Here is a 22,175-nt window from a genome sequence, read left to right on the forward strand (position 1 = left end):
CAAATTCTTATTTTCAATGACAGCCTAGGAAAAATGTGTTAACAGCGTTGTTCAGGAGCAGAACGACAAATGTTTACCTTGTCAGCTCGGGGATTCGATCTTGCAACCTTTCGGTTACTAGTCCAAAGCTCTAACCACCTGAAGGGAGGCCAGTTTGGATTTGGCTTCAGACCAATCAAATCACATCCTAAGCAAAAACTCATTTTCAGGAAAAACATGTCTGTTTCTGGTCTGCTTGTGTTGATGTCCTGCACTAGCTAGCTTGCTAAATTGTCCCTTTCCTAAGCCATGGATGGGGATTTGTGGTTTTCACTTTCTCTGTACAGACCAATGATTATGATCGAACCATAAATTAATATGTTGTGCCACTGGCATGAGATCATTGTTCAATATGTCGCCTAGTAGGCTCATGTTAACTTGTTAGCTAGATAACTTTGCTGGTTCTGTGGTTCATTGTTGCCTATACAAGGAAGTTAGGCTAGCATTTTAGCTCGGTAGTCTTTGACAACAAAAATAAAAAAGTGTACTGTATGACCAAGCCATAGTCAGAACGTTTTGCCAACAAGGAGGATGGCATTGGCGTTCAACAAGTCTACAAGTAGGGTGAGTCAACATTTTTTGTTTTAAACAAACAGACAGGAATCCTGGTCAGCCACATAATATTGAGCAACATTGATTGAACGTAATTATTTTTGTCATCTATAAGTTTGTTTTCAGTGTATTAAACTAAGCATATAGCCTTGTTGATATGGTGCTGGAATAGTGCTCCTGTTGTCTTTGTTCTGACTTGCAGTAACTTCGTAACTCTGTGGTTCTAAACAGTAGTTATTTAGTAAACTGTTGAAAACATTAAGGTCCTTGACCATGCTGCAGGTTATATAATGTTTTGTTTCATGCAATATTTGCTTTGTGGACTTCACCTGACAAAAGTGTGTGTAGTTGAATTTATTCTGCCACTATGTGACTGTTGTATTTTTGTTGTCACTGCTTTATTGTATATCATGGTGGTGTACGAATGAATTGTTTATAAGTAAACAACGTAATCTGACTTCTTACTTGCTTGGCTTGCTCAGTGATTGTACCCACGCACATCTACTGGCTACAAATGTACTGCTATAAATGGACGCACGTGGCATTCTGGCGACTTTGACAAAAAACTGTTTTATATCGGAATTGTCTGTTCACGCGCAAATCTAGCCACTCATTGGCTAGAATGTTCCCACCTGATCTCGCCTCCTCCCGCCTGCCTTTTTCGGACATTTAGTCGACTGACAGCTCTGTCTTGTCAATATAATAGATACTCTTTGGTATAGCCTCTCCATTTCGGTCGTCACTAGTTAACACAGCCACAAAGTCATAAACCCTGCCTTTTTCTACAATTTATCTTCTTAAACTCTGATTTGAAACCTAACCTTATCCTCAACCACACTAAGCTTATACCTAAAATTCAATTAAGACCCCAATATTTGTTCATGAATTTGTACGATAAAGCCACAGACTTGTGTTATCCAGCGGGAGCCCCTCCCTTTCACTTCTAACCAAGTCAGTCGCATTTTAGTGACGTATGAGAAACTTCCGTTGCTAGGTCTGTTGCGTGCACTTCCTACACACGTGTTGCAATTCAGAAGTTGTTGGAACACTGAAAAGGTATTTATTTATCTGTGTTTAACGTTACGGATTGATGTTGTAAAATCGTTTGGTTTTAAGGTCGAGGTGTCGGCTGCTGTTAGGAGGATGTGATTGTTGGAGGAACCGAAACAAATGATCAGAACCGGCATAGTTAGCCACAATAACATGTCTGGGAAACAAGCTAGCCAGGTAACGTTATCTAGCTAGCATGTTAGCCCGGCTACTGTTTGAACCAAATATATGATATCATTTATTGACTTCTCCTATTAATATCATTATTTACGTTAGTTTGTTGGCATAACGTTAGATGGGAAGCCATCTCTCCCTGTTGCTTCACATAATTTAGTGAATTACGAGCACCTAGTCTGATTAATCAGGTTCTAATACATCATTATTTGGGATAGCTACACTGCAAAATCGTGTAAACGTTCTATACAAGCCAGAATGTTGTTTACATTTACGTTTGAACTTACTCTACCGGTTGTCTGTGGTGTCTGGCCTTCACATGTAGGAAATGTGAGACAAAATATCCACAGAAAAGTAACTTAATGTTTAACCCACTTTCTAGAGTCCGGTGCTGAAGAAGACATGTATATTACCTGGTACATGTGTAACATTGTTGCTTTCGTCCCTCTCCTCGCCCCTACCTGGGCTCGAACCAGGGACGCTTAGCACACAACTGACACCCTCGAAGCAACGTTACTTATCGCTCCATAAAAGCCTCGGCCCTTGCAGAGTATGGGAAACAACAACTTCAAGGTCTCAGAGCGAGTGACATAACCGATTGAAACGCTATTAGCGCGCACACCGCTAACTAGCTATCCATTTCACACCAGTTACACATGTGCACAACCATGTAAAAGCCTGCTGACTTCACTTAGTGTGCATGTACTTCTGTCTTGTGCTCGTGCCTTCGGTCATGAGCAAATGTGTGCACATGTTGCATACATACTAACTGAAGTCAGCAGGTATTTAAATTGTTTTGCAGGTGACAGGTAAATGATAGTCCCACTAAACCCAAACCAGATGGATGGTGTATTGCTGCAGAATGCTGTGGTAGCCATGCTGGTTAAGTGTGCCTCGAATTCTAAATAAATCACAAACCATGTCACCAGCAAAGAACCATCACACCTCCATGCTTTACGGTGGGAAATACACATGCAGAGATCATCCGTTCACCCACACCGGCTCTCAAAGACATGTCGGTTGGAACCAAAAATCTTGCATTTGGACTCCAGACCAAAGGACAAATTTCTACCGGTCTAATGTCCATTGCTCGTGTTTCTTGGCCAAAGCAAGTCTCTTCTTATTGGTGTCCTTTAGTAATGGTTTCATTGTAGCAATTTGACCATGAAGGCCTGATAAACGCAGTCTCCTCTGAACAGTTGATGTTGAGATGTGTCTTACTTGATATCTGTTAAGTGTTTATTTGGGCTGCAATTTATGAGGCTGGTAACTCTACTGAACGTATTGTATGCAGCAAAGGTAACTCTGCTCCTCCATTCCTGTGGCAGTCCTCATGAGAGCCAGTTTCATCATAGCGCTTGATGGTTTTTGCGACTGCACATGAAGAAACATTCAAAGTTCTTGAAATGTTCCGTATTGACTGACCTTCATGTCTTAAAGTAATGATGGACTGTTTCTCCTTGCTTATTTGAGCTGTTCTTGCCATAATATGGACCTGGTCTTTTACCAAATAGGGCCATCTTATGTATACCATCTCTACCTTGTCACAACACAACTGATTGGCTCAAACACAGTAATAAGGACAGAAATTATTTTAACAAGGCACGCCTGTTAATTGAAATGCATTTCAGGTGACTACCTCATGAATCTGGTTGAGCGAATGCCAAGAGTGCAATGCTCTCGGGGCCAAAGGTGGCTATTTGAAGAATCTCAAATGTAAAATATATTTTGACTTAACACTATTTTTTGTTGCTTACTACATGATTCCATATGTGCTATTTCATAGTTTGGATGTCTTCACTATTATTCTACAATGTAGAACATAGTACAAAATAAAGAGAAACCCTTGAATGAGTAGGTGTTCTAAAACTTTTGACCGGTAGTGTATGCGGTTCTGCCTGCCCCTCTCTCCCTTGCGCTGGCCTGCCTGCTGTTTTCTAATGACTGGATGTGTTCAGTCTTCGGTCTGTTGTGTGTAGAATATCCTAGTTTAGGCCATTTATGTGACCGATGTCGCCGGGGTACAGTATCTTCGTGCCAGTCTTGCGTGTACGGGGTTGACTAGTCTTTGTTGCTGAGTGGGTGGGGGTGTTTTGTCTCATAATATGAAATTAAGGTAGGCTACCTGTATAGCCTGTATCAATGACCCTTTTCAGATATGTTATGTGGCCCCTTAAATTCGCCTCGGTTATGGCGTGTTTGTTTGAGTAGACTACACTACAGCTTTTTAAACGCAGACACATGAACCTGAACTGTCAATTTGTCACACCCCTAGTTATTGACTTTCAACATTTTCTACATGCTGTGTAGACATGATTAGTGTGTTAACTTCTGCGCAGCATGAGTGGGGAGCTATGATGCAGCCCAGGCTCCCAGTGCAGGGCAGGCTAGCAATGAGTAACTGGAGCAGGGCACAGTGCCCGTCTCAACTATAAGGGGGACGGACCTCGGCTGTGCTGATAGACATGAGTATGTATGCAAGTTGATCCATGAGACACATTTGACAGAGGTACCGAAAGTAACAAATTCTAATACCGGACTGTTTTTCATGGTCTAGTATGGGGGAAAAGTGCAGAAGTTTTGGTATACCATGCAACGCTACAAGCTATTTGACATGCATTCTTTTTTTTTAAGACCAATGAGTTTGGTCTGCTTCGTGTGTTTTTTCATTTTTGCTCAAATGGTTCTGCTTGTATCGTCCCAGCCCTAGCTCCAACCCCTAATCCATCCCTGAGCAGAAAGGATGTCCAGTGACGTGGAACGGCTGTTGATCCAGTTTCAGGATGAAGCGGGGGAGCCGCTGGGTTCTCCCTTTGATGTCCCGCTGGACATCACACCTGACAAGCTACAGCTGGTCTGCAATGCACTGCTACAGAAGGTACACACAACGCTCACACACTGCAAAGTATTACCTTCAATCCCCACGGACAGCACCATGATCCACACTAAACTTCCATCTCTCTAACCCTGCCTCTTACTCCCCTCCCTCTACTCTGTCCTGGGCTGTTGTGATAGTTTATTTGGATCCCGATTAGATTTGACTAATACCTCTTCTCCGTATCGCTCCAGGAGGAGCCGGTACCATTGGCGTTCTTTGTGCGTGGCGAGGCGGAGGTGTTAGAGAGCCTGAGGGTGTGTGTGAAGGCCTTGGGGGCGGAGACTGAGACGGTTCTGCCCGTAGTGTACCAACCCCAGGCGGTGTTCAGGGTCAGGGCTGTTGCTCGCTGTACCTCCTCACTACAGGGACACACAGAGGCTGTCATCTCCGCTGCATTCAGCCCTACTGGGAAGTAAGTATATACACACACACACACACAAAGACGGAGATATACACACATGCTGGGCTAGCTGTAATGTGTGTGTTCCTCAGGTACCTGGCCAGTGGTTCTGGAGACACTACAGTGAGGTTCTGGGACCTGACCACTGAGACACCACAACATACCTCCAGAGGTACACACACTAGTGTTGTTACGATACCAGAATTTTGACTTCGATACCAGGTTTAGTATGACGATACTCGATACCGAAAACGATACCACAGCAAAAAACGAAGTGTTTTAACCAGACTAACCAGCAGGTGCTCACCCAGTGGCACTTCACATTATAGTAAAGAAAACTGCTGTGAAGAGTAAGACAATATTCACAACATAATGACACAATTAGTCTTTATAGAATACTAATCTAATTTTATAAATTACAGTGCTTTCAGAAAGTATTCAGACCCCCTTGACTTTTTCCACATTTTGTTACGTTACAGCCTTATTCTAAAATTTGACACCCCCCCCCTCAATCTACACACAATACCCCATAATGACAAAGCAAAAAAAGGTTTTTAGAAATTTTAGCTAATGTATAAAAATTGACTGAAATATTACATTTACATAAGTATTCAGACCCTTGACTCAGTACTTTGTTGAAGCACCTTTGTTAGCAATTACAGCCTCGAGTCGTCTTGGGTATGGCGCTACAAGCTTGGCACACCTGTATTTGGGGAGTTTCTCCCATTCTCTGCAGATCCTCTAAAGCTCTGTCAGGTTGGATGGGGAGCGTCGCTGCACAGCAATTTTCAGGTCTCTCCAAGATGTTCGATCGGGTTCAAGCCCGGGCTCTGGCTGGGCCACTCAAGGACATTCAGAGACTTGTCCCGAAGCCACTCCTGCGTTTTTTTCGCTGTGTGCTTAGGGTTGTTGTCCTGTTGGAAGGTGAACCTTCGCCCCAGTCTGAGGTCCTGAGCACTCTGGAGCAGATTTTCATTAAGGATCTCTCTGTACTTTACTCTGTTCATCTTTCCCTCGATCCTGACTAGTCTCCCAGTCCCTGCAGCTGAAAAACATCCCCAGAGCATGATGCTGCCACCACTAGGCTTTACTGTAGGGATGGTGCCAGGTTTCCTCCAGACGTGACGCATGGCATTCTGGCCAAAGAGTTCAATCTTGGTTTCATCAGACCAGAGAATCTTGTTTCCCATGGTCAGAGTCCTTTAGGTGCCTTTTTGGCAAATTCCAAGCGGGATGTCATGTGCATTTTACTGGGGAGTGGCTTCTGTCTGGTAGAGTTACCATAAAGGCCCTTTGGAGTGCTGCAGAGATGGTTGTCCTTATGGAAGGTTCTCCCATCTCCACAGAGGAACTCTGGAGCTCTGTCAGTGACCATCGGGTTCTTGGTCACCTCCCTGACCAAGGCCCTTCTCTCCCGATTGCTTAGTTTGCACGGGCCGGCCAACACTAGGAGTCTTGGTGGTTCCAAACTTCTTCCATTTAAGAATGATGGAGGCCACTGTTCTTGGGGACCCACATCTGTGCCTCAACACAATCCTGTCTCGGTGCTCTATGGACTATTCCTCTGACCGCGTGGCTTGGTTTTTGCTCTGACATGCACTGTCAACGGTGGGACCTTTTTATATAGACAGGTGTGTGCCTTTCCAAATCATGTCTAATCAATTGAATTTACCACAGGTGGACTCCAAGTTGTAGAAACATCTCAAGGATGATCAATGGAATCAGGATGCACATGGGCTTCAAAGCAAATGGTCTGAATAGTTAGTGGGGAGAACAAGTATTTGATACACTGCCGATTTTGCAGGTTTTCCTACTTACAAAGCATGTAGAGGTCTGTAATTTTTATCATAGGTACACTTCAACTGTGAGAGACGGAATCTAAAACAAAAATCCAGAAAATCACATTGTATGATTTTCAAGTAATTAATTTGCATACGTGGCTTATTATATGTTACAAATCTGTTTCCTACTATAGGCAGTTGGCTGCCTAGTGATTGCAACATTAAACTCGCCGACGTGAATAGTTGGCTATGTTTCCAGGTCTTACTGAATTAGCACGTTCAACTAAAATGCACCAGCTGCGCGTGATACACATCCTTATTCTAGTCTATTAATCCATTCAAAGTCTGTATCTGCCACGTTCCACTCTGCCATACCATACATGACACGGGTGGCATGTGTTGATCTTGCCTAGAACGGCAAAACTGGGCACACTCAAACTGTTTTATGTAAACGTTGACTATCATGGTTTATCCAGAAGGTATTCACACCCCTTGACTTTTCCCATGTTTTGTTGTTACAGCCTGAATTTAAAATTGATTCAATTCAGATTTTTATGGTCACTGGCCTACACACAATACTCCGTCATGTCAGTGGAATTACTTTGTATGAAATGCTTACAAATGTAATTAAAAATGACAAGCTGAAATGTCTTGAGTCAATAAGTATTCAACCCCTTTGTAATGGCAAGCCTAAAGTTCAGGAGTAGCAATGTGCTTCACAAGTTGTATGGACTCACTCTTTGTGTAGTAATAGCGGGTTTTTTTTTTTTTTTTTTACCCCACACATGCAATTATCTGTAAGGTCCCTCAGTTGCGTAGTGAATTTCAAACAGATTCAACCACAAAGACCAGGGAGGTTTTCCAATGCCTAGCAAAAAAGGGCACCTACCTATTGGTAGATGGGTAAGAAAAAAAGAATAACTGAATATCCCTATGAGCATGGTGAAGTTATAAATTACACTTTTTTTTGCATGGTGTATCGATACACCGTCACTACAAAGACACATGGCGTTCTTTCTAACTCAGTTGCCGGAGAGGAAGGAAACGGCTCAGGGATTTCATCATGAGACAAGTGGTGACTTTAAAACTGACAGTTTAATGTTTGTGATGGGAGAATGCTGAGGATGGATCAACAACATTATAGTTCCTCCACAGTACTAAACTAATTGAGAGTGGAAAGAAGTACAGAATAAAAAAATATTCCAAACACGCATCCTGTTTGCAACAAGGCACTAGTGTAATGTGGCATAGCAATTCAGTTTTTGTCCTGAATACAAAGTGTTATGTTTGGGGCAAATCCAACACAACACCTTACTGAGTACCACACTCCATATTTTCAAGCATAGTGGTGGCTGCGTCATGATATTGGTATGCTTATTATCGTTAAGGACTGGCGTTTTCAGGATAAAAATAAATGGAATGGAGCTAAGCACAGGCAAAATCCTAGAGGAAATCTGGTTCAGTCTGCTTTCCACCAGACCACTGGGAGATGAATTCACCTTTCAGCAGGAGAGTAACCTACAACACAAATCCAAATCTACACTGGAGTTGCTAACCAAGAAGACAGTGAATGTTCCTGCATTGCGGAGTTAAAGTTTTGTCTTAAATCTGCACGAAACCATTTTCAGGTCTATCCATAGATTTGTCTAGAATTTTGAAGAGAATAATGGGCATATGTTGCACAATCCAGGTGGGGAAAGTGCTTAGACTTACCCAGAAAGAATTGCATCTGTAATCGCTGCGGAAGCTGCTTCTACAAAGTACTGACTCAGGGTTGTAAATACTTGTACAGTATATAATTTATTTTTAATTGAATACTCTGTAGGGTTATCGAATACTAACGTCCATTTAAATATTCAAATAACGGGCCACCACACACACAGAGCAATGTGTAGAATTGATCGACCTGACCCTTGTGAACACTCACTGTCTCCTCCCCTCCTTTAGGCCACTCCCACTGGGTGCTGACTATTTCCTGGTCACCTGACGGAAGGAAGCTGGCCTCTGGCTGCAAGAACAGCCAGGTGAGACACACTTACACCAGGGTTGGGGTCAACTCCACAAATTAAGTTCCCTCTCCCTAGAAAATCCATCAATTCAAAATTCTATAGCAGTTCTTAAGTTGAGTCAATTCAACTAATCTCGAGTTCGAATTATTCAAAAATACAATTCCTAATTCATTATTCTAGATAAATGAAAGCTGTTTAATATGAACAGCATGAAATAATGACCAAAATACTGTATTCCACTCAGTATTATTCATTATTGTGTTATACAGGTTTTTTCCCAATTTGTTTGGCACAGTGTGGGAACAAAGCTCCACGCTCTAAAAATTATTACAATCGCTAAAACTTTTTTTGAGATTGGGCAACGCCTAAAACACTTTTGCTACACTTTTCCCATCTCCACCTTTCATGAAAGCAGAAATACTGAAAGTAGAGTGGAATTCCACTCTCAATAAAAATGCATGAGAGGTTTATTCGTTCAGGAGTTAAATTAACATTCAGTGTTGTATAATAACCCCTAGGTGTTAATAACCAGAGTTGAGTGTAATTGTCTTTTTACTTTACTGTGTAAAGTTAAACACTCAGACACTCAAAACCACACCCATCATCATATTTCTCAGCATACTTTATTGCAGCTTGATATGTTTAAAATAAAATAAAAATAATTGTTTGTTTCAGTATCGGTGTTAGGGTAAAACTAGACTGCTGCGGTTCTGCCTTGTGATATGTAATGTATTTTCATAAAGGGTTGCATTTTTAAGGATAGTATATTCACTTAGGCACTCACTTGGTGAAGTATTTGCATATATCCCAGTGTGCCTTTAGAGTGAACACTGGAATTACCACTCATGACTGTTTGTTAGTGACAGACTGTCATTGCATTCACTTGCATGTCCAGCCTCTTATCAAGGGCTGCATAAATTAATATGCAATTATAAGTTTATTCAAATACCAGAAGATGCATGATAACCTTCAGGGTGGTGTTTATTTCCCATTGAAATCCAACCAATCGGCGGATTTGCAGTATTTAGGATAGTTCATCACCCGTCTTTTGCATTCCGACTGATTGCAAGTTGACCAAACAACCTAAACCATATGAACTGGCTCTGCCATCTCAACAACGGGTGCAGTAAATCCAACCGCTGACGGATTGGAGTAGATTAAAAAAAATATATATAATTTGTATTTCTTTGTGCTGCATAATATACAGTGGGGCAAAAAGGTATTTAGTCAGCCACCAATTGTGCAAGTTCTCCCACTTAAAAAGATGAGAGAGGCCTGTAATTTTCATCATAGGTACACTTCAACTATGATAGACAAAATGAGAAAAAAAAATCCAGAAAATCACATTGTAGGATTTTTAATTAATTTATTTGCAAATTATGGTGGAAAATAAGTATTTGGTCACCTACAAACAAGCAAGATTTCTGTCTCTCACAGACCTGTAACAACTTCTTTAAGAGGCTCCTCTGTCCTCCACTCGTTACCTGTATTAATGGCACCTGTTTGAACTTGTTATCAGTATAAAAGACACCTGTCCACAACCTCAAACAGTCACACTCCAAACTCCACTATGGCCAAGACCAAAGAGCTGTCAAAGGACACCAGAAACAAAATTGTAGACCTGCACCAGGCTGGGAAGACTGAATCTGCAATAGGTAAGAAACTTGGTTTGAAGAAATCAACTGTGGGAGCAATTATTAGGAAATGGAAGACATACAAGACCACTGATAATCTCCCTCGATCTGGGGCTCCACGCAAGATCTCACCCCGTGGGGTCAAAATGATCACAAGAACGGTGAGCAAAAATCCCAGAACCACACGGGGGGACCTAGTGAATGACCTGCAGAGAGCTGGGACCAAAGTAACAAAGCCTACCATCAGTAACACACTACGCCGCCAGGGACTCAAATCCTGCAGTGCCAGACGTGTCCCCCTGCTTAAGCCAGTACATGTCCAGGCCCGTCTGAAGTTTGCTAGAGAGCATTTGGATGATCCAGAAGAAGATTGGGAGAATGTCATATGGTCAGATGAAACCAAAATAGAACTTTTTGGTAAAAACTCAACTCGTCATGTTTGGAAGACAAAGAATGCTGAGTTGCATCCAAAGAACACCATATCTACTGTGAAGCATGGGTATATAACAAAGTATTGAGAAACTTTTGTTATTGACCAAATACTTATTTTCCACCATAATTTGCAAATAAATTCATTAAAAATCCTACAATGTGATTTTTCTGGATTTTTTTTCTTCTCATTTTGTCTGTCATAGTTGAAGTGTACCTATGATGAAAATTACAGGCCTCTCATCTTTTTAAGTGGGAGAACTTGCACAATTGGTGGCTGACTAAATACTTTTTTGCCCCACTGTAAAGAGCGATCAATGTACACCGACACAAAGAATTGTAAAAAATGGACCAGTCAAACATGTTAATCAGCCCCCAGACACCAGAACTGTTCGAGGTTAAAAGTAAGCAATGCAACATGTTGTAGTCCTCTAGCTCCGTTAGCAGAGCATGGCTCTTGTAACGGCAGTATATTGGGTTCCATATGACGTTGAAGAATGGTGCGTTGTGGGTAGTTTAGAAGATGTTCGTAAATATGTAAAAACCCCAGAACGTAATTGTTTGTAGTTATATTTAACCAGATTGTGACTACAACTGTCTTTGACCACACTGTTACTTCGGTGAGTAAAAACTCATGCTTCCTACCCTTTAAGGGATAGTTTACCCAAATTACAAAATGACAGTGCCGTAGTTCAGACTGCTTAAGGGTAAGGAAACCAATGTGTAATTTAGTTGAACTATCACTTTAATTGGACAAAAATAATCTAACTGGAAATATAGCGCATGTCAATTCCTCATTAGATAACATTAAAAATAATGTATATAATTATTTGATTTAAAACAAAGTTTACATTCCAAATGCATTAACTCCAGTAATTTGGAATTTGCACAATTCTAATACAATTCACGTTTTAAAATTCTAATTCGATTCCAAGGATGGTTTTCTTTTTCGATTCCAATTGAGACAGTCTAAATTCTAATTCAATTCCCCAAATAGTATTTTAAGATTGCTGCAATTCCAATTAAATTCTAAGTGTTTTCTCCACTTCTCCACCACTTGCTTCAACTCCAGAATTGAATTTGAAATGACATTGGAGTTGACACACACACTCACTGTTTCTCCTCCGATCTGTATCTGGGAACCAGTCTCAGGTGTGTGTGTGTGTGTGTGTGTGTTAACCAGTGTCTCTATCTGTGTAGATCTGTATATGGGACCCAGTGACAGGACAGCAGATGGGGAAGACCCTGGCAGGACACACCAAGTGGATCACATGGATCTCCTGGGAACCTCTACACCTGTAAGATTAGACTTCTATTTATCCTTTCATCTCCTCTTTTCTCCTTTCTCTCTAATATAACTATCTTGCGCGCTCTCTTCTCAGTAACCCAGAGTGCCGTTACCTGGCTAGCAGCAGTAAGGACGGGGCGGTGAGGGTTTGGGACGTTGTGTTGGGTCGCTGTGAGAGGATCCTGACGGGGCACACCCAGTCTGTTACCTGTGTGAAGTGGGGAGGAGACGGACTGCTATACACATCATCACAGGACAGGACCATTAAAGTCTGGAGGGCTAAAGACGTAAGTGTGTGTGTGTGTGTGTGTGTGTGTGTGTGTGTGTGTGTGTGTGTGTGTGTGTGTGTGTGTGTGTGTGTGTGTGTGTGTGTGTGTGTGTGTGTGTGTGTGTGTGTGTGTGTGTGTGTGTGTGTGAGACCCTGGTCAAAAGTAGTGCACTATATAGGGAATAAGGTACCATTTGGGAGGCAGACATTCTACTTCATCTGACCCCTCTCCTCTTCCCCCTCCTCAGGGGGTCCAGTGCAGGACTCTTCAAGGCCATGCTCACTGGGTCAACACCCTGGCTCTCAGTACTGACTATGTGCTACGGACCGGCGCCTTTGAACCCGCTGACGCTACCATCAACCCCCAGGACCAGACTGGCACATGTACGTACACCTGTCCTCTGCCTCTCTCTCCTTCCTCTGTGCCTCTTGTCGTTGCAATTTCCTGTATTACCAAATGAGGAGAGTTACAAACCACACACCAGTCAGAGTTATACTTAAACTTCATCTTTAATAATATGAGCTTTACAATAGCCCTTTGACTCTCAGATCAATTCATTGTCTATAATGAATTCTGAGAGTCCCTACAGAAGAATACAAAGATCTTTTATAGCCAAGATACACCTCTCTCAACTTACATGACGAACCACAGATCTTAGGAACAGTTCACAAAGAAATACTTTTACTTGAGAGAGGAGGTATCCCATAGCCAGATAGCATTCGCTTTAAATTATCGTTCAGTTTGGTCTCTAAGACGAGGTTCTAATCTCGTTCCTGGTACTTCATAGTACAAAAACGCCAACTCATCCAATGGCATATATCAATTGTCAACTCTAGATACTCCCATCTCAAGTAAACCCCCTCTTCTCCCCACTCCTGGACAAGCTTACTGAGGGGAGTGACTTGCGTACAGACATTGTGGAGACAAGTAATTGGTTCCCCCTTAATCACGCCATCCCTTCACATGGTTTAACAGATACATTCACATATGAAGACAATGTTCCATCCTGTCCTCTTCCCTTTCTGATATTCTGCATAGCACCAGAGACATGTAAAAGACAAGCCTGACCTCTCCCCTCTCTGGGCCCCAAATGACTGAGCCCCAGCTTAGAAAAAAGTGCACCTGCCAACACTATAGTCCAAAAGGATACATTCTAATGACAAGTATCTCACATAAGCATATTATGTAAATAAAACATCTTATTTATCTATGTTACCCAACTAATTCTGATTCATCCGCCACACTCTCGCTCCTTCCTCTGTGCCTCTTTCTTTGCTCTTTCTGACTCTACATACGTACACCTCTGCCTAACTCTCGGAGTAGTGATATTGAACCTAGTTTTGACACCTCTGTTCTCTCCACAGTTGAGGAGCTCAAAGAGAAAGCCTTGCAGAGATACAACAAAGTCAGGGTGAGTGTCTCCTGTCTCTGCTATTTATTAATATCCCCATTTAGCTGGTGCCAAGGGGGTCCTGGGGTCCACTGAACCTCTGACCCGTTGTGTAGGGTGAGGCCCCGGAGCGTCTTGTGTCGGGCTCTGATGACTTCACCTTGTTCCTCTGGAACCCAGCAGAGGATAAAAAGCCTCTGGCGAGACTGACGGGTCACAGCGCTCTGGTCAACGAGGTCTTGTTCTCCCCCGACACACGCCTCCTTGCCTCTGCTTCCTTCGACAAGTCCATCAAGATCTGGGACGGACGCACCGGAAAGTATGTATAGTAGTGGTGGAACTGCGCTACGAAGTATGTATAGTAGTGGTGGAACTGCACTGGGTAGTATGTAATAAGGATGGGGGAATTCTAATCCATAATGCCTGCCATTTAGCGGACGCGTTTATCCAAAGCGACTTGGAAATGCATGCATACATTTTTTTGGCACCAGCGGGAATTGAGCCGACAAGCCTTGGGGCTGCCAGCACCATGTTCTATCGACTGAGCCGCTGTGCTTGCATAATGACAGTCCAGATCTCTGTTCTATTCTGATTCATACTGAACATTTGAATCACTAAGCACCAGTTCTTTTTACAGAGAATAAAAACATTGATACAATACCTGACGTAAACACTGTCTCTGTATGTAGTAGTTCTGCTTTCCACCGGGTGGGACTCTAACAGTGTGTGTGTGTGTGTAGGTACCTACAGTCCCTGCGTGGTCATGTAGGAGCAGTGTACCAGGTGGCGTGGTCAGCAGACAGTAGACTGATGGTCAGTGGGTCCAGTGACTCCACTCTGAAGGTCTGGGACATCAAGACTGGCAAACTACACACTGATCTACCTGGACACGCAGATGAGGTGAGAGGGAGGGATAGTGTTTTCCACAAATGGAGCTCTAAAATAAACAGAGATGCTCAATTAAGTTCTGTGTCCACATGTGTTGTTCCATCACTTCTCTTAAATGAGTGAAAGAATTTCAACAAGTGTTTGCAACTCTGTGAAGTATGCAGTATGCAGTATGTTATTTATTTAAAAAAAATAACTTGTTTGACAACTGACCCACAATTTCTTTTTAAAGAATCTTATAAGAGTCTGACTTCCACAGGCTTCAGTAGACCAGTGGAGGCTGGTGACTTGAAAAATTGGGGAGGATGGGAGACCCACGGAATAGGCGCGTAACGCATGGAGACGTCAAAGTGCGTTTAAAAAATCGTCAGACTATTTTAACCTAAAGCGTTTAATAAAGACATTTATAGTACCATATTATGGGGAATGGGAACGAGAGGGCTACTGAGTGTTGGAAAGGGATCACAGCAGTGATTGAATGAGGGAATGAGGCATGAGTTGAGGTGTTCAGAGGCTTGACCAGTGCAGGATGGGATTTGACTGGGAAGACCAACAATAACACTACACAGTTAGACAAAAGAGCTAAGAATGAGTTAGTCCATGCAAGGAGTACAATCATTGATGTGTAATAATGTGATTGACTCTACATACAGGAATGAGAGAACATTTATAGGGGTATTCACAGTGCTTGGAAGGGAAACATTCAATGTGCCAGTGGATGAGCGGGCACATGAGACGTGGCTTCAGTTCATGTCAGGAGAAAGTTGACAAAGGTAGTGAAGTGGAGTAGTCATCACCTTTTAATCAGGGAACAGGAGGGGACTTGGCTGTAAATACAAATAGCAGAGACTTTCCATTACAGCTGCGTCATCGTAGGTTTGGATGACGAGTTTCTCTGTGAACTTTAACTTCTAAAAATTCATTTAGTCAAACAGACGGCGGATCTCGCCCACTTGGCACATCAAAGTAGCCTTAGAAACGTTCCTGAATAAAGCCCTGATCATCCACATACCTGACGATAACTGACAACTGCAAGCAGACTGGTGGCACCATAGATCCCAGAGCGGTGGGGCAATTTTTACCCCCTGGAGTTTTTCCTTATCTGTTAACCTAACTAGGGAAACTCTGGACTCTAAGGTATGAAAGTGACTAATCAGTTAAAACATTTTTACATGGGCTATGATGGGACCAGTTTTTCCTAATCAGGTCACATGATTTTTTAACTCCTGGGGAAAAACTCCTGGCCTTGGGGGGATGAAAACCCTGTCAAACTGCAGCTACCTTATATTTGTTCATATAAATTAGATTTAGATTAGGAGGGGGATTTCCTCTACCCAGACACATAGACAACAACTGATAGACAATAGAATTTACAGCGCTGAGTTTGCTTTATGCATGTTTGCATCATGCAGGCCTATGCAACTGTAGGCCTTATAAAACAATTTACTCAATTCCATCACTATGTTGATTCATTAATTCCAGTTAATCATTATGGATTAAAAACGTTTAGGCAGCCTAGCCAGCCCAATTTTGAATATAAACAAAATTTGATCACATTCACATCTTCTGATACAAAAATGGACAATAAATACATAACGTTACCAATTAGTTACCCTGACCAGATGGACAGGGTGCATAGGCTGTATTCAGATGCTCTTATTAGTAGCCTACAGTTGATCAGACTGAAATAGTCTCGTTTTCATCCCATACAGCATGTCAGGTTTCTAATGTTTAGGTGTAGTTTAGGCTGCTGTAACATTTATATCATGAGTTTTTGCTTGTCTGTCTGGAGTGATTGTGTTATCATCATTGCTAAATAAATACCGGAGGAAAGTGGAAAGCCTACTTGGGCGCATGTGGAAAACTGCACTGCGTCAAACTCTTTCATCTTTTAATGGATAACGCAATGGAAGCTGTTAAGTCATTCGGAATTGTTTGACATCCCAGAAAAGACAGTCTAAAGTTCGATATGTTCAGCAAGTAAAGCATCGTAACGTGCAATTACCTCGGCAAGCTCCTTGTAGTTGCCCTTGTCGGTGGAACTTTCCATCTCGTCGTGTCCTCTAAAAGCAAATTCTTGCATGTGCAAAAAACGCAGGCAAGGCCAGCAATACAGGCAGCTTGATGAAAGGCTCCCTGTTAACCAGATATACTTTTGATACCAGTTGAAATTGAATGCCCTCAACTATCCATCCTTCTTCATGAAACTGATCTCAGGCAGAGGTTGACCGTCAATTTTACTTCGCACCTTTTCTGTGTATCCCAGAGAATGAAAGGGGTTCTTCAACAAAAAGTCCACAACATTTTCGGCAGTGTTGGCTATTCTATCATTCTGGCACAGAAAACTGCACACTCGTGCTGGTACAGTAGCTGGCTAGCTACTGAAGTTATTAGCATGGCAAGTTTAAATAAATTGTATTAACTTTACACAAAAATAAAGATCGAAAACAATTTATAATATACTTCATAATTTGAATTGAATAATATACAAAAAAAACTACCTTTTCACTCTTAATCTCTATCCAACAATGTCACCAAACTTCTCAATGCATAGAAACCCCATAACGCTCTGTGGCACAATCCCAATACAACTCAATAGGTTAATTCTCTGATCCTAATTCAACAATTGGATGGACAACATGTCAGTTCATACTGCAAAAGCTTTGATTGGTTGGAGGATGTCCTCCGGAAGTGGTCACAACAACAGATGAGTGATCACTTCTTCGTCTCTGACAAGCGGTTTCAGCTCGCTTATTTGCATTTGAGGTTTGTTCCAACAATCGGTCATATGTTCACCGAAAGACACAAAAACATTACTTTACTATAATAGGAGAGACCTTAACCTTTTCTAACAATACCCTTTTTATGTCTCTACTCCTCAAATTGTGCACAGAGCAGACACTACTAAAACGGGAGTATCAATGAACAGTGATTCTGGAAAATGTATGCTCAGCATTACAGTACCACGTACCAAAGACTTATACGAGCTATCTAGTCTGTTTTTATAAATGTACAATAAGCATAAAACACAATTATATAAGGAATTGTCAACTCGTTCTCATTCTGAGAAATAAGGTAGGTCACTTGATTTAACATCTGAGCGAGGCAACAGTAAACTGTCGTCCCCCACGAATGATGCAGAGCCCCACCTGGGCCAATCAGTGTAATTGTGTATATGCCAGATCTCTATGGCAAGACGCATTGTTCACCCAAGTTTTGTCACAAACGGGCCAGTGGTGTCTGAGATATTGTGTGTGGCTAACGTACTTACGGATGGAGACCAGTCCACAGTCCCCTCCCCGATTTTCATTGTGGAGGACAACAAAGTGGACAGGCTAGCATGCTGTTCAAACAGTTGGAGATGGACAGAAGGGTTTTTTCACAACAGTTCAACTGTCAATTGTTAGCTTGCAAATAGATCCAAGTTGGCTAAACTTGAAATATAAAGATGAGCTGGCGGCTCACTAGCACGTGGTCTTGTGCTTGAGAGATTGTTATTGAGACCTACTTTTCTGTGCCTGCTACAAGAAGGTAGTCATTAGTGAATGTGCATTATGCATGGTTCTGGTTAAATTTATCACAAAGGGTATTTTCATTGACACACTTGGTAACCCAGATCAGGGATTATTGCAAAAAAGTAGGATGAACTATTTTGATATAATAATAATTAAATTATTAGTAGGTCTTATGGTTGTGGAAGGCTTATATTTAGCCTAGGTGTAATTTCACAAGCCCTGGATTCATTAGATTATTGCTGACTGTTTGAAATGCAGTGTATTTTACCTTTTTTAATTGTACAACTACGCTTATTTAGAGAACTTTTTAAAAGTGGATATATACAGTATCAGTCAAGTGTGGACAACTACACCTAAGGTTTTTTATTTTACTGTTTTCTACATTGTAGAATAATAGTGAAGGTATAAACTATGAAATAACACATGGTATCATGTAGTAACAATTTTTTTTACAAATCAGAATATATTGTATATTTGAGATTCTTCAAAGTAGCCACCCTTTGCCATGATGACAGCTTCTGTGTGAATCGCCTACAAGTAATAAATAAATACATTTTTTTATATATATATTTTTTGTGTGTTGGTAATATCGCCTAGCCCTTAAAAGTGAGGACTTGTGAAGAGCAGAATCAATACCTTTTGCAAAGTTATGTGAGAGTGTGTAAAATAGGGGTGTGAAGGTTTAAAATAAATTTGAATCCTTGATGTTAAAAAGGGGAAAGAACGAACCAATTTCAGTATTTAAAATGTTTTATCACAGTGCATTTATCACAAAACTACCATTTAACAGATCCCAATCATCATCATAATGAAGGGGAAAATTCAACAAATATACTTGGTGGGCAGGCTTTTGTTAAACATGAAACAAAGTAGACACCTAGACTAATAAATATATGCAATTTTCCTTAAAATGTTTTTTGGGTTCATATTTCATTCTGTAACCTGTCTCGGTTTAGGGGGGTTGTAACCTATTCTAAATGGCACACTATAGCAGTTAGCAAAAAAACACAAAATAGACGAGACTCATTTATTCCAAATCTGCAGCTTATGGTTGGAACACTACTTTAATCAACCAGTCCATTTTATATTTGTGATTTAAAGTGTTGTGATTTGGCAAGGAATGTAGCTTTGCTACAGTTTTGTTTGTGTATCCCATCAGTTAGATATGTTTTTATAGGCAATCATTTCTGTAAGCCTAATGGGATCTTGGGTGCGGGGGAGAGTGGTCAGATCGAAATTGAGTGAGACCCGTAACTGAGGGAAAGAGCTGTGATCACTTGCTAGGTTATTTTTTTGTTGAGTCGCGTATGCACATAATTTAAATTATGTGCATACGCACATTTAATTTAAAGAAACAACAGTCGACGTGAATGTCAACTTCGGGACAGAATTCAACCTATTGTGTGACTGCGTTAGAACTTCATTGCTCTTTAGTCGGCATACCACGCAATAGGATTTGACTGGGAATTCTGTTAAGTGTTATTGTTTTAAAAACCAATAAATTGCATTTTTAAACGGCACAAGACAGGGATGTCCCCTCTCCCCCCTCCTGTTTGCACTGGCAAATGAACCACTTACAGAAAGAATTAGACAGGACCCAAAGGTAACAGGTATTGGTAAACATGAATATAAACAACTTTTTTGCAGATTTCCTGTTATACCTGACCAATATTGAAAACACAATGCCCCCTTTGCTAAAAAAAAATCATAATACTTGAAAATCTAAGGATATAAAATGTATGAAATAATGGCGGTAAGAAAAATAACTCACACTATCTCTTCAGAATGGCATGGCTCCCAAAGTTTTAGTTTATTTTTGGTAATAACAATTACCCCACCGAGTAGATTCTTTAAAAAAGTATTCTCGGTCATAAGACTTTATACGGGCAAGTAAAATGTGTAGAATAAAAAGGAAGTTCTTTTTCAATTTTACACTTCCTAATTCTGAGGGTGGTTTTAACCTTCCAGAGTTGGAATTGTATCAACTTGCTACCCAAGGCTTTTACTTGTGACATATAGTTAAATGAAACAATGGGTACATATTGAAGATGCACATGTTTGTCACTCTCTCACTCACAGGTGTTTGCAGTGGACTGGAGTCCTGATGGCCAGAGAGTAGTCAGTGGAGGAAAAGACAAGTGTCTCAGAATGTAAGTACCTCTCACACAGTCACTACCTCACACGCTCTCTCTCGTGGTCAGTAGAGTAACCGCTCTATTTCCTGTATCATAACAGATGGAGGAGGTAGCCACACCAATCACGTGCCTTACTAGCCCCTGTCTCCACCAATCAGGAAGCCAGGATGACGGACAGAAGGCGGGGCCAGTTGTCTGAGACTTCCTGGTCCTACATTGGAACATAATGCCCTGCTTTACCTGTCAACAATAACCACACTTACTGAGGACTGCCGATCAAAGTGATGTAGGAGGGAGAGCGTGATGAGAAATGGAGAGGAGGATATAACCAGAGGCATGGAAGTAGAGGTGGGAGTAGTGGAGGGAGCCTGAGGCTAGTAAGGTACAATATCTAATAGGTGTGTGTTGACGTCTATACCTGAGCCCTAGCTGGCAGGTACACAGCAAGGGGACTGTAGGACTAAAGTCTTAATACAGGTTGTTGGAACACTTGGTGTCTTCTATTAATGCAGCCTCTCGCTCAAGGTTAATATAGTAAAGTAAAACTAATCAGGAAAAAAGTATTTAGTCAATTAAAAAATAAATATAATTAACAAACCCGTTTGAAAAATGAAAACTATATTTGACTCCAACTACTTAAAAATAAAAGCCATCATGAATGATCAGTTTTAGTTTTTTTCCCTAATGTTCTGCATAAATGTAATTGGGTTTAAGGTTTTGGGGGGGTCAAGCTACTGAATCTGGAGGGTAAATGCGGCCAGAAGATGGCGATATTTCAAATAGGCCTAGCTTGTGTATCACTAGCTAACAGGAAATAATTGCTAGGTAGTACATCTAAATGTACTACTAAAGTTGAAAAGTATTGGATTGGTGTTAACATGTGCAACAGGGTTTCCTTCTATATCTTTGGCACCAGTCACATTTATAATTTAAACATATAACCTATGACCATCACCTTTTGTATTACTGCCCCCCAGTGGCAAGAAGTTAACCCCCCCTTCTCCTAGCCTCCCAAGCATGCTTTCTATCCCTAACACTAAATCTAAAACCGAAACGAAATAGCAATTTACAAACGAAATAGCAATTTTTCTATACAACTCAAACTATAATAGCCTCCCTCGCCCTGGCTGCTTCTGACCTGCTGGTTCTCTCTTGACTAATAAAGCCTACTTTCCTGACACATACTCTGTCTCTGCTCTAATCCTCTGTGGTCAGTCAACTGCAAGGCTGAAGGGCGAAGTCCTGCCCTGCTGCTTCCCTCTACATTAGTGACAGGATCATTAGCTGCTCTGTTCTTTGACTGACTGGTCCTCTATACCTAGCCTAATGGCTCTATTTTTAAGTTATCTGCTGTGTCTTATCTAGTCACTGTCTGAAGGACTACTCCCTCTGTATTCTACTATGTAAACCAAGATCATAGTGCTTCATTATTAAACACAGTAGATATCGCAGGTTCTGAGTACTGTCATTTTGTGGAAGTCAGTTTGTGCCTTAGTTTATAGAATCAGAGAGGAATATAATGTACTCTTTCACAGAATAGTCTCTGTGATTGGTTGACCCGACTTCAAGAACAGACTCTAATTAGGTGACCACATGCTTATTTTGATGCCTTGTTAAATCTCTTACCAGTTTTGGACTAAAGCAGGGATTCATTCCAAGGCACCTTGTAGAGAAGCACATTGCTCTTGGTAATTTACCCTTGAGACGACATCTACAGCATTTACCGTGAATGTGATCTCTTTAA

General features: G+C 41.3%; 1 protein-coding gene across 2 annotated transcripts; it reads left to right on the plus strand.

Moving 5' to 3' along the window:
* The first annotated feature begins 468 nt into the window (after positions 1–468).
* nle1 (notchless homolog 1 (Drosophila)) lies at positions 469–21,883 on the plus strand. Of its 2 annotated transcripts, none has more exons than XM_038997746.1 (13): positions 469–603; positions 4,520–4,693; positions 4,885–5,105; positions 5,186–5,265; positions 8,822–8,898; positions 12,147–12,244; positions 12,329–12,521; positions 12,751–12,886; positions 13,868–13,914; positions 14,010–14,212; positions 14,634–14,793; positions 20,376–20,446; positions 20,532–21,883. In XM_038997746.1, the coding sequence occupies exons 2-13, from the start codon at positions 4,559–4,561 to the stop codon at positions 20,542–20,544; spliced, it is 1,434 nt and encodes a 477-aa protein (XP_038853674.1). In that variant the 5' UTR covers positions 469–603; positions 4,520–4,558; the 3' UTR covers positions 20,545–21,883. The 2 variants fall into 2 exon arrangements, with proteins under 2 accessions (XP_038853674.1, XP_038853673.1); XM_038997745.1 differs by lacking the exon at positions 469–603 and adding an exon at positions 1,567–1,647.
* Positions 21,884–22,175: the final 292 nt, after the last annotated feature.

The sequence above is a fragment of the Salvelinus namaycush genome, chromosome 7 (genome assembly GCF_016432855.1).
Source record: "Salvelinus namaycush isolate Seneca chromosome 7, SaNama_1.0, whole genome shotgun sequence".
Taxonomy (NCBI): domain Eukaryota; kingdom Metazoa; phylum Chordata; class Actinopteri; order Salmoniformes; family Salmonidae; genus Salvelinus; species Salvelinus namaycush.

What these genes read in the sequence shown, in the direction of transcription:
- nle1 (XM_038997746.1), top strand. Translation starts at nt 4,559, where the DNA reads ATGTCCAGTGACGTGGAACGGCTGTTGATCCAGTTTCAGGATGAAGCG. An exon ending in ACCACAACATACCTCCAGAG is followed by an intron (nt 5,266 to 8,821) that starts GTACACACACTA and finishes CCCCTCCTTTAG; the next exon opens with GCCACTCCCACTGGGTGCTG. An exon ending in AAGTCTGGAGGGCTAAAGAC is followed by an intron (nt 12,522 to 12,750) that starts GTAAGTGTGTGT and finishes CCCCCTCCTCAG; the next exon opens with GGGGTCCAGTGCAGGACTCT.